Source organism: Myotis yumanensis, unplaced genomic scaffold, assembly GCF_028538775.1.
Source record: "Myotis yumanensis isolate MYYU_CA2020_CCGP unplaced genomic scaffold, mMyoYum1.0.hap1 SCAF_17, whole genome shotgun sequence".
In the NCBI taxonomy this organism is placed as follows: domain Eukaryota; kingdom Metazoa; phylum Chordata; class Mammalia; order Chiroptera; family Vespertilionidae; genus Myotis; species Myotis yumanensis.
In genome coordinates this window covers 43,186,436-43,197,690 of record NW_027223768.1, presented here as the reverse complement: position 1 = coordinate 43,197,690, position 11,255 = coordinate 43,186,436, and the positions used below count along the sequence as shown (strand labels likewise).

General features: G+C 60.0%; 2 protein-coding genes across 3 annotated transcripts; both read left to right on the top strand.

Annotated features, from left to right (window-relative positions):
* The first annotated feature begins 363 nt into the window (after positions 1 to 363).
* USP21 (ubiquitin specific peptidase 21) lies at positions 364 to 7,174 on the top strand. 2 transcript variants are annotated; one of them, XM_070396296.1, is made up of 13 exons: positions 364 to 542; positions 1,862 to 2,482; positions 3,459 to 3,518; positions 3,673 to 3,793; positions 4,008 to 4,119; positions 4,303 to 4,458; positions 5,081 to 5,145; positions 5,421 to 5,524; positions 5,704 to 5,790; positions 6,057 to 6,135; positions 6,361 to 6,468; positions 6,561 to 6,675; positions 6,840 to 7,174. In XM_070396296.1, exons 2-13 carry the CDS (start codon positions 1,883 to 1,885, stop codon positions 6,928 to 6,930), a joined length of 1,698 nt encoding a protein of 565 aa, XP_070252397.1. In that variant the 5' UTR covers positions 364 to 542; positions 1,862 to 1,882; the 3' UTR covers positions 6,931 to 7,174. The 2 variants fall into 2 exon arrangements, with proteins under 2 accessions (XP_070252397.1, XP_070252396.1); XM_070396295.1 differs by having other exon boundaries at positions 461 to 542; positions 1,862 to 2,221.
* A 454-nt stretch (positions 7,175 to 7,628) lies between these two features.
* On the top strand, positions 7,629 to 11,169 carry PPOX (protoporphyrinogen oxidase). Its single transcript, XM_070397661.1, has 13 exons — positions 7,629 to 7,766; positions 7,924 to 8,017; positions 8,149 to 8,283; positions 8,395 to 8,510; positions 8,590 to 8,722; positions 8,952 to 9,096; positions 9,191 to 9,378; positions 9,959 to 10,019; positions 10,189 to 10,307; positions 10,374 to 10,484; positions 10,568 to 10,717; positions 10,842 to 10,884; positions 10,956 to 11,169. The coding sequence occupies exons 2-13, from the start codon at positions 7,931 to 7,933 to the stop codon at positions 11,096 to 11,098; spliced, it is 1,431 nt and encodes a 476-aa protein (XP_070253762.1). The 5' UTR covers positions 7,629 to 7,766; positions 7,924 to 7,930; the 3' UTR covers positions 11,099 to 11,169.
* The last annotated feature ends 86 nt before the right edge of the window (positions 11,170 to 11,255 follow it).

Here is an 11,255-nt window from a genome sequence, read left to right as displayed (position 1 = left end):
GTGGCCTGTGGTCCTCATTTGGTGGCTGCTAACAGCAGGCCAGCCTTCCCCGCCCTGCGGAGAGGCCCCCGCCCTACTGAGCGCCCCCTGCAGCTCTCTGGGAAGCATCTGTGCTGCAAACCTGGGGGCCAGGCTCCGCTGTCAGACCCACACCCTGTGGGCCACAGAATGAGGTGACGGGACCTACACTTCAGGGACATGGTTCGCAGTAACGGTGTAAAGACAATGCTGGGCAAGGATGGGAACTGAGGGTCCTAAAGTTGGCTGCGTTGCCATGGTGTCGGGGGGCGGGGTCGCGCAGGCGCTGAGGAAGCAGGCGCTGGGTCGGAGTGCGGCTGCGCAGGCGCCGTGAGCGACGCTGAAGCCGGTGGCGGCGGGACCAACAAAGATGGCGGCGGCCCCGGTGGTGGGAGCGACCTGGGCGGCAGCTGCGCCTGAAGTTGCAGCCGGGCCCGCGGGGGTGCTGCACAGGGGTCGGGGGGGGCAGCCCTGAGCTGGGGCCTGGCCCCGGCTGGGCTCCCCCGCCGCACCCCGGGGCACAGGTACGGGCCGCGGCGTGACGGCCGGTGTGGGGGGGACGCCCCGTACCTGGGAGGACGCCCTCCACCCAGGCGGAGGCGCAGGGGACGGCGGGCCTGGGGGAACGGGGCTGCCGGGGCGCGTCCGGGGACCGTGGGGCACACAGCGTCGGGCTCCGGAGCCAATCAGCGGCCTCGGCCTGTCTGCCCTCAAGGGGGGCGGACCCGAGAAGCCCTGCCGCCGGGCGACCCGGGCGACCCGGGGTCAGGGAGGCCCGCCCGCCCGACTTCCGCAGGGCCCCTGAGCCCCACACCGCGTAGGAGCTCGAGGGTGCGGGAGGGAGGGAGTCGCAAGCCACCCATTTCCTGGGAGGGGCAGGGGGTGCGGATGGGGTGCTGTCTCCTGGGCTGTTGTCCTGGCACCCGCCCCCAGTGACCAGGGCGCCCGAGGGGCTCTGGTAGCGCCCGCTTGACGTCCCGGGTGCGAGGCTGTCGCCACCCGATGATCCAGATCGCGGCTGTCCTAGGCCTCTCAGCACCGCTGTTTCCGCAGGAAGGTGCTGAGGCAGGAGTCAGGCCTGGGCTGCCATCACCCATTCATTGATCCTCAATGATACAGTCACACCGCACTTCTCCAGCAGTTCGATTCTCAACCAAGTTGTTCACAGAAAAAAAAGTCTCGGTTGTCGACCAAAACTTCAGTTTTGGACCTGACAACCCTTTCATGCTGAGACCTCTACCTGACAAAAAGCATCTCTCCGGCAACAAAGGAAAGAATGCTTTTGTGATTAGCACATTTTTCAAACAGAAAGAGTGCTAATGTTGCTAAGGGTGTGAACGCGCTCATAAGATAACAATCACAGGCAGTTGAATAGGTAGAAAAATTTGTTTGTATAAAGGAAAAGCAGTTAGCCAGTGGTAGCACTTTAGAGGCAGTGATAGATGGAAAATCAGTTTAAGGCTAATAGAGGGTGTTTCAATAAATTTAAGAAAAGTGCTTATTTATAGATTAGACATGTACTGTATATACTAGTAAGAAAGGTTAAAATGGAATCATTTGGGGGTTTGGAACAGATTAATTCAATTTACATTCTTTCTGATGGGAACAAATGATTCAGTTTTCTAACAAATCACTTCTCCAACAGCTTTCCAGAATGAATTAAGTTCAAGAACTGAGGTTCAGTGTGCTAAGTATTTACTTTGTGTCAAACATTGAGCTAGGTACTGAGATACAACGTCTGATATGACAACTCAGTTCCTGCCCGCAGTACACATAGAAGCTAGTATGGTAGCTTAGCTTCCCCCTCTGTCCATATTCATATGCTGACCCTCTCTTCTCCCAGGTCCTGCCTGTGGTGACCACAATGCCCCAGGCCTCTGAGCACCGCCTGGGCCGGACCCGAGAGCCACCTGTCAATGTCCAGCCCCGAGTGGGATCCAAGCTACCATTTGCCCCCCGGGCTCGCAGTAAGGAGCGTCGAAACCCAGCCCCTGGGCCAAACCCCATGTTACGGCCTCTGCCTCCCCGGCCAGGTCCACCTGAGGAACGGCTCAAGAAACTGGAGCTGGGACAAACACGGACCTCAGGCCCTCGTCCCAGAGGCCCCCTTCGGGCAGATCATGGAGTTCCCCTGCCTGGCTCACCACCCCCAGCTGTGGCTCTGCCTCTCCCAACCAGGACCAACCTAGCCAGGTCCAAGTCTGTGAGCAGTGGGGACTTGCGTCCAACAGGGATTGCCTTGGGAGGGCATCGAGGTGCTGGAGAGCTAGGGACTGCACTGAGCCGCTTGGCGCTCCGGCCTGAGCCACCCCCTTTGAGACGTAGCACCTCTCTCCGCCGCCTAGGGGGCTTTCCTGGGCCCCCCACCTTGCTCAGTATACGGACAGAGCCCCCTACTTCCCATGGCACTTTCCGCGTGATATCTGCCCGGCCCTCCAAGCCTTTCTACTCCGATGACAAGATGGTGAGGACTTGTCAGCACACGTGACCTTCCATTCCCATGTTCCTCCAGCTTTCTTCATATGGCTTTCCTCCCCCCTCATCCCAGTTCCTTTCTTAGCCCCTCACTGCAGCATTTGGACTCTAATCTCCCTATCCGTTCAGGGTTGTCTGTCACTCCCCGCGTGGTGCACCACTTCAGTCCCCAGGGTTTAACCCAGCCATTTGGGATTCTCCTTTGGGTCCCCCAGGCCCTTACTCTCCCTTGCCTTCTCTCCTAGGACACTGCGTAGGCCAGTGATGGCGAACCTTCTGAGCTCGGCGTGTCAGCATTTTGAAAAACCCTAACTTAACTCTGGTGCCGTGTCACATATAGAAATTTTTTGATATTTGCAACCATAGTAAAACAAAGACTTATATTTTTGATATTTATTTCATATATTTAAATGCCATTTAACAAAGAAAAATCAACCAAAAAAATGAGTTTGCGTGTCACCTCTGACACACGTGTCATAGGTTCGCCATCACTGGCCTCGGCCTAATTAACCTCTGGAGCTGAAGAGGGGCAGGCTCAGAAAATCTGAGCTAGTGTGGTTGCCCATTTCTTGAGCAAGTGAGCTAGGTTGATTGCATTTGGAGCCATCAGGAGAGGGAGCAGGAAAGGGCCACGGGGGCAGGAGGGGGCCTTGGACACAACAAGGTGGGGGTGGGGAGCAGCTGGGGAACCATGCCAGTGCTTGGTCAGTTGCCCTGGGAGCTGTTTTGCCGGCTCGCTGGGCAGAGGAACAAGTGGAGAACAGGTGGGACTGGCATGGCTGAGTCTGTGGTGCACTCAACTGTGATGGGCTTACTGCTCATGTCCAGTGAGGTAGGGAGACCCCAATACCCAGTGAGGGAAAGAGGGTAGAGTTTGGGGTGAAGTATTGGGGCAGCATGCTGTTGGAAGGTTAAAGGGTCACACGGGCTGTATGGGGACCGCTGACGGCGCTCTGACCTTCCAGGCTCATCACACACTGCTCCTGGGCTCTGGTCATGTTGGCCTCCGAAATCTGGGGAACACGGTGAGAGCCATTCTCCTGACCCTCCTTTCTAACAGGAATGGGGAGCGGTGCTGGGCGGGAACTTGGCTGGCTTGGGGAGGGGGCACTGCCACTCCTCTAAGTCTCCCTGGGCCTGGTCTGGAGAGGTAACGGCAGTGTCTCTGCTGCTCCCTAGTGCTTCCTGAATGCTGTGCTGCAGTGTTTGAGCAGCACTCGGCCTCTCCGGGACTTCTGCCTGCGAAGGGACTTCCGGCAAGAGGTGCCTGGAGGGGGCCGAGCCCAAGAGCTCACTGAAGGTGGGGCAACAACTCCTGTCCCCCCTGCCTTTCAAATCCTCTTCTCCCCAACCCCTTGCAGGTCCACCTGCCAATGCCGGCAGCCCCAGCCTCCAGTCTGGCAGTTGTACCTTTATCCTGGTGCCACTGTGTAAAGTCTGTTTCTGCTTCCGAGCCGCCTCTTGCCTCTTCCAGGACTAACCTGTGTTTCCCTTCCCCACTCCCACCCCAATAGCCTTTGCAGATGTGATTGGTGCCCTGTGGCACCCTGACTCTTGTGAAGCTGTAAATCCTACTCGGTTCCGAGCTGTCTTCCAGAAATACGTGCCCTCCTTCTCTGGATACAGGTGGGAGAGCTGGAGGGTACGGGATTTCCCTCTGGCCATGTCTGGGGATAGGACCAAGCAGGGGTCCTGGCAGCAATATTCTGAGCCTTGAGATGTTCTTAATCCAGGAGGTGGGGACCAGTGTCTGGCAGGGGACAGTGTCTGTGGGCTAGGGGATCAGTTGCCCATATTCTTTGGCTGTAGCCAGCAGGATGCCCAGGAGTTCCTGAAGCTCCTCATGGAGCGGCTACACCTTGAAATCAACCGACGAGGCCGCCGGGCTCCCCCAATCCTGGCCAGTAGCCCAGCTCCCTCTCCACCCCACCGTGGAGGGGCTCTGCTAGAAGAGCCTGACTTAAGGTAAGGTTCTCCCACGCCCTTTTCTCCACAGTAGTTTACTGATAGCATCTTCCTTCACAGATCAGCTAGCCAGGACAGGAGTAGGTCCAGGGAAGTGCACGCTTGGACATGGGTTGGAAGCCGTGCAGAGCGGGAGGCTGGAGCAGATGGAGGCAGAGGCAGCGCTGGGATGTCCCCGTGTCGAAGGAGGAGGGAGAGTTAATTGACAGCAAGGCACATAAAGGGCCTGAAGCCGGTGGAGGAAGACAACATGTTCTTCCTTGTCTAATCCCTTCTTTCCCCAGAAAGTCCTCTGAAGCCTTACTCCTCTTCCTTGAAATTTAGAGAAGGGATCAACCGAAGGAATATATGCATGCATATAAGCACAACCAATGGACACAAGACACGAGGGGGGAGATGAGGGCATGCGACAGGGAGTAGGGGAGGCTGGGAGAAGGTCAATGGGGGGAAAAAAGGAGATATACTACTATGTGTAATACTTTAAACAATAAAAAAATATTTTAAAAATAGAGAAGGAGCTGAGGTATGGGTGGGGTGCAGGGCTCTGGATCATTTCAGGGGTGTCTGGATGCCCACTTTTCCTGCTGTCTCAGGGGTGCTCCCCATTTCCCTTCTGTGGTAGTGACAATGACCGGGCCAACCTAATGTGGAAGCGTTACCTGGAGCGAGAGGACAGCAAGATTGTGGGTATGGAACAGGGCACAGCAACAGGGAAATAAATCAGCGAGGAGGGGGTGGGGGGGGGGGACCTGGGTGGGGGGAGTGCAGGCTTGGGAGAAAGAAGATGATGCTATCAAGGGATGTGGGAACAGCTGGGTGATAAAAATATGGAAAAGGTGTGCGGGGCTTTTAGGAATGTTGGTGATGGGGAATCAAGGTCAGGCAAAGGGGTGGGAAGAGAGGAATCCTAGCAAGCATCTCAGCCTCTCACAATGACTCTCCTGCCCTCTACTTCTGTCTAGACCTGTTTGTGGGCCAGTTGAAAAGTTGTCTCAAGTGCCAGGCCTGTGGGTATCGCTCCACGACCTTCGAGGTTTTTTGTGACCTGTCCCTGCCCATCCCTAAGGTGGGATTCCAGAGGATTCCAAGGGTGGATGGGACATGGGTTTGGTGACCCAACCTAGCTGCCCCCAGAGTGTGGGAAGGAACCCTTTGGGTCTCTGGAGGAGACATGAAGCCTGGATTGATGAAGAGTTGGAAAAGGAAATGCTGAACATGCTGACCTTCATTCCCCTTTCCCTCCAGAAAGGATTTGCTGGGGGCAAAGTGTCTCTGCGGGACTGCTTCAGCCTGTTCACCAAGGAAGAAGAGCTGGAGTCGGAAAATGCCCCAGTATGTGGGGTTCAAACGGGATGTAGTAGCACTGGAGACTACTGGGGGGCTCCGTATGGGTTAAAGGGGTTGCATGATGCCTTACTTGGGGAATAACATTTGTATGTCTGGGTTTCTGTTGGTCTCAGGTGAGTCCTAGTACGCTTGGGGCAAAGGAGGCCCAGGGCGTACAGAATTAATGGGGAGGAGTAAATTGTATGTGGCCAGGGTGTCGGAAAAGCCGTTCGAGTGAGGAGCACAGTAATCTAACATTATTTGATATTCAGGTGTGTGACCGATGTCAGCAGAAAACACGAAGTACCAAAAAGTTGACAGTACAAAGATTCCCCCGAATCCTCGTACTCCGTATCCTAATCTTCAGATTCTATTTCTTCCATCCATTCTCTTTCTCATTCCCCATGTTTGCAGAGGCTGGATAATTGGCAATTGAATTTTCCTTAGGAAACCGCCTTGCCTGCCATGCTCCCGGTATTCCTTGGGGGAGGGGAGTGGACAGCATTCAAGATCTCAGTCCCCTGGGAGGCCCCTCTCGCCCCCGCCCCCTCTAACTGCTCCTTAACCAGGGCTTAGATCTGAATCGGTTTTCCGCCTCCCGAGGCTCCATCAAGAAAAGCTCCGTAGGTGTGGACTTCCCGCTGCAGCGCCTGAGCCTGGGGGACTTTGCCAGCGACAAAGCCGGTGAGTCTGGTGGGAAGGCCCTGGGAGCGCCAGAAGGGGAGGCGAGCGGGGGGCCCAGCCGCAACCGGCTCCCACGGCCTCTGCCTCCGCAGGAAGCCCCGTCTACCAGCTGTACGCCCTCTGCAACCACTCGGGCAGCGTCCACTACGGCCACTACACAGCCCTGTGCCGCTGCCAGACCGGCTGGCACGTCTACAATGACTCTCGGTGAGAACAGCCTCCTGGCCCGGGGGGGGGGGGGGGGGGGGGGGGGGGGGCCGAGTGCCTGGTGGGGCGGGGTCTCCCTCCCTGCCCTCGCGAGGCTGAGGCTGACCCTGTGGCCGGAAGGATGTGCGGGAATGAGCGCGCCCTCCCGCCTCCCCTCCGCCCAGGGTCTCCCCGGTCAGTGAGAACCAGGTGGCGTCCAGCGAGGGCTACGTGCTCTTCTACCAGCTGACGCAGGAGCCGCCCCGCTGCCTGTGAAACCCTGTCCCCCCCCACACCCCCCCCGCAAGCCCGGGCTCCCCGTTTACCTCAGAGACGTCTATTTTTGTGTCTTTTTCATTGGGGAGGCGGAGGGTGATTGTAGCTCCCATTTTTTAAATTAAAAAGTACCCTTCCACCTGGAGGTCCCCTTGTGCCCCAGCCCCATGTACAGAGCTCCCCAGGCCCCGCCCGTGTACGGCCCCGGACTTCAATCTCACTTTTTGTGAATAAATTTATTAAGAAAAACCGATGTCCTCGTTTGTACTTGTGCGGGGCGGGGGAGGCCGAGTTGGATCTTCCTGGGCGCGTGGGGCGGAAGGAGGGAAGGCAAAGCTGAGACTGGTGTCGGCGAAGGGGCGGCCCCTCGAGGCGCCAGCGCCCCGGACCCGGGGTGGAAACGCTGGGTGCGTGGCCCGGGGCCCTCGCTCCCGCAGGCCGGGCCGCTGCCACCGTCAGGAGCTGTTTACCGGGCCGGCCCCGCGCCCCAGCCACTGCCCGCAGCGCCGGCCCAGAGGGCGCAGGGCCGGACCTGGCGCTCCCTCCACCCGCTCCGCACGGGGAAACCGGCCGTCGTCCCTCCGCCGGCGCTGCCGTCCGAGGTTCTCATTGGCGAGCGTCACCGGCCTTCGGGGCCACCAATGGGAAGCGGGCTGCTGCGCAGGCGCGACCTCCAGGCCGTGGGGGCGGGGGCGCTGGGGGGCCGCGTCGGGGCGACCCGCGCCGCGCGCGCAGATAGCGTGGGTGCGGCCCGTATCTCCCCGCGGAGCGCGGGCGGGAAGCCTGCGGACTTGCACCGGCTCTCGTCTCCGCACTTTCTCTCGTCCGTCCCGGGGGTGAGTCCTGGGCCCCAAACGGGCGCCTCGCGCTCGCACCACCGCGCCCGCGGGCTCTGCCTCAGTTTCCCGCAAAGCAATGGCCGGGGCGGAGGAGCGCGGGCCCGACGCTGCCGAGAGGGAGCCTGTCAGCGCTCCGTGCCGCCCTTCTCCCCAGGCTCCCGATGGCCCGGACCGTGGTCGTGCTGGGCGGAGGCATCAGCGGCTTGGCCGCCAGTTACCACCTGAGCCGGGTCCCCAGGGCCCCCAAGGTGAGCGCCCCGCGCGGAGGGAGCCTCCCGATCCCTGGTCCGGTGGGCAGCCCGGGGTACGCGCCGCCCGCCCCTAGAGCCCCTTCCCCCGGCGTCGGAGACCCCGGGCCACAGTCCCACCCCCGCTTCAGGTGGTGCTGGTGGAGGGCGGCGAGCGCCTGGGAGGCTGGATCCGCTCCGTGCGAGGGCCCGGCGGCGCTGTCTTCGAACTCGGGCCCCGAGGAATTCGGCCCGCGGGGGCGCGGGGAGCGCGGACTCTGCTCCTGGTGAGGCTGTGGGGTGCCCGGAGAGAGGGGGTCCTCGAGAGGGTAGAGCTGGGGAGGGTGCGTAGGTGGTGGTCAGCTCTTCGTTCCTCCTCCCGCGGGCGCGGGGAGCAGGTGTCTGAGCTGGGCTTGGACTCAGAAGTGTTGCCGGTCCGAGGAGACCACCCGGCTGCCCGCAACCGGTTCCTGTACGTGGGCGGCGCCCTGCACGCGCTGCCCGCCGGCCTCAGGTGACTCCCGGCGCCCCGCGGGTGGAAGGGAACCGGGAGCGGGAGGCCCCGAGCGCCCCTCACTGCGCTTCTCCCGCAGGGGGCTGCTCCGCCCGTCGCCCCCCTTCTCCAAGCCTCTGCTCTGGGCCGGGCTGCGGGACCTGACCGCCCCCCCGGGCAGAGACCCTGACGAGACTGTGCACAGCTTTGCCGAGCGCCGCCTGGGACCCGAGGTGACCCTGCCCAGAGGCCTGGAGGGCCCCCCCCCCGGGGGGGCTCCTCTGTGTCCCGGGATGTCTGTCTTTTCATACCCAGAAGTTTCCAAAACTCAGCTTTGGAGGGCGGGTGCCTCCACGACCCTCTCCCCCTTCGGAGGGTGGGCTGCTTCGAAGCCCAAGCCCGGCTGCCCCCTCACCTGTCCCGACGGGCAGGGCGGTGACAACCGGCCGGTCTCGCCCTCAGGTGGCGGCTCTGGCGGCGGACAGCCTCTGCCGCGGAGTGTTCGCAGGCAGCAGCCGGGAGCTCAGCGTGCGGTCCTGCTTCCCCAGCCTCTTTCAAGCCGAGCAAGCCCATGGCTCCGTGTTACTGGGGCTGCTGCTGGGGGCCGGTGAGGGCGCGCCCGCGGGCGGGCACCTGGAGGGCTGCGGCGGCTGGAGGCCAGGAGGCTATCCTGCTGCTGCTCTACCTCCTCCCCTTGGCAGGGCAGAGCGCACAGCCAGACTCGGCCCTCATCCGCCAGGCCCGGGCTGAACGCTGGAGTCAGTGGTCACTCCGAGGAGGGCTGGAGATGCTGCCCCAGGCACTTAACACCCACCTGACCAGGAGCGGGGTCACCGTTCTCAGGAGCCACCCTGTCTGTGGGCTCAGCCTCCAGGCAGGACGCTGGAAGGTAGGAGAGGCCCGTGGAGTGTAATGAACCTGTCTCTTAGTTTCCATCTTTGCCTAAATGTTCTGTTGTGTTTTTTAAATTTACTTTCATTTATTGATTTTAGAGGAGGGGGAGAAACATCGATTAGTTGTCCCCCTTATTTATGCATTCATTGGTTGATTCTTGTATGTGCTGTGACCCAGGATGGAGCCCACAACCTGACATATGGGGGTGATGCTCTAGAAGAGCTACCTGGCCAGGGCTTGCCTAAATGTTTTCACCAAGCCAGGGCTGGTGGACTGGAGTTGCTCGTTTCCTGCCCCAGAAACTGTTTAAATATGGGCCTCATTTGCGATTCTTGGGCCTTATTTATGGACCTTCCTCCAAGACCCTTTGACCCAAGTCTGTGGGTAGAAACAGTGCTATCAGTGGCTGAGAGCCCAGCTCCACTGAACAGCTCCGAGTGGACACTGGCTGTCTGGCCCACTTCCTGGAGTAAGGGGGTGATTTCTTTGCTAACTACCAGGCTTTCCTGCCACGTGTGTGCCCGGGAAGCTAAGGCAAAATTCCCATGACCTGTTTCAAATGTGCTCCTACTCAGGTGTCTCTGGGGGGCAGCTGCCTGGAGGCTGACCATGTGATTAGTGCTCTTCCAGCTTCAGGTAATGGGTAGCCACCTCCCTTCCCCACCCAGGGTGAGGCAAGCTGTGGTTTCTGGGCCAGTAGGACCATACCATGCGCTGAATTGCGCATCCTGTGGAAGGCTAATCCCAAGAAGGGTGGATGGAATTGTGGGAAGGCCTCCTGAGCAGCCTCTGCCGGCTCCCCCAGTGCTCAGCAAGCTGCTCCCCACCGAGGCTGCACCTCTGGCGCGCGTCCTGGGCACCATCCGTGCTGTGTCTGTGGCCGTGGTGAACCTGCAGTACCGAAGAGCCCAGCTGCCGGTCCAGGTGTGACACAGGAAGGGGAGGCAAGGGCCCCATGGAGTCCTTCCCCTGACCATCTCCTTCTCTCAGGGATTTGGACATCTGGTGCCATCCTCAGAAGACCCAGGCGTCCTGGGAATCGTGTACGACTCAGTTGCTTTTCCCGAGCAGGATGGGAGCCCCCCTGGCCTCAGAGTGACTGTGAGAAGGCAACTTTGCTTAGCTGGGGTTCCTGAGGGGCTCCCATGTGCCCAGCGTAGGTCAGGGCCGTCGTCTCTCCCTAGGTGATGCTCGGAGGTTCCTGGTTACAGGGGCTGGAAGCCAGGGGCTGGACCTCTTCTCAGGAGCTGCTCCAGCGGCAGGCACAGGAAGCAGCTGCCACGCAGTTAGGACTGAAAGAGCCTCCGAGTCACTGCTTGGTCCACCTGCACAAGGTGAGCTGGACAGATGCCCTCAGCTCCCCTACAGGCATCAAAGGCAGGACCTGGCGTTTTTGTCAGTGTCCACCAAGGCTTGTGACATCAGTCATAAACTTCTTTTATCTCCTCCTCTCCCCAGCACTGCATCCCCCAGTACACACTAGGCCACTGGAGAAAACTGGGTAAGTTGGGAAACAGCTGGGCTGAGGAGAGCCAGGAACTCCGGCCCGCTGACGCTCCTTGTCCCCTGCAGAGTCAGCTGCCCACTTCCTGGCTGCTCGCAGGCTGCCCCTGACCCTGGCTGGAGCCTCCTATGAGGGAGTTGCTGTCAATGACTGTATAGAGAGTGGGCGCCAGGCAGCAGCCCAGGCCCTGGGCTTAGAACTTGACAGATGATCCCCACAACCCTTCTTGCTGCCCCTGCTGGCTAGGACTCTCACCATGAAAATAAAAGTTGTGGGAGATTGGCTTGGTCTGGCTGTCCTGTCGTGAGCAAGGGGAAGAAGGAGGTGCAGAGACAGGCAAAGGGTGCCTGAGGTGCAGAAAGCAGGAG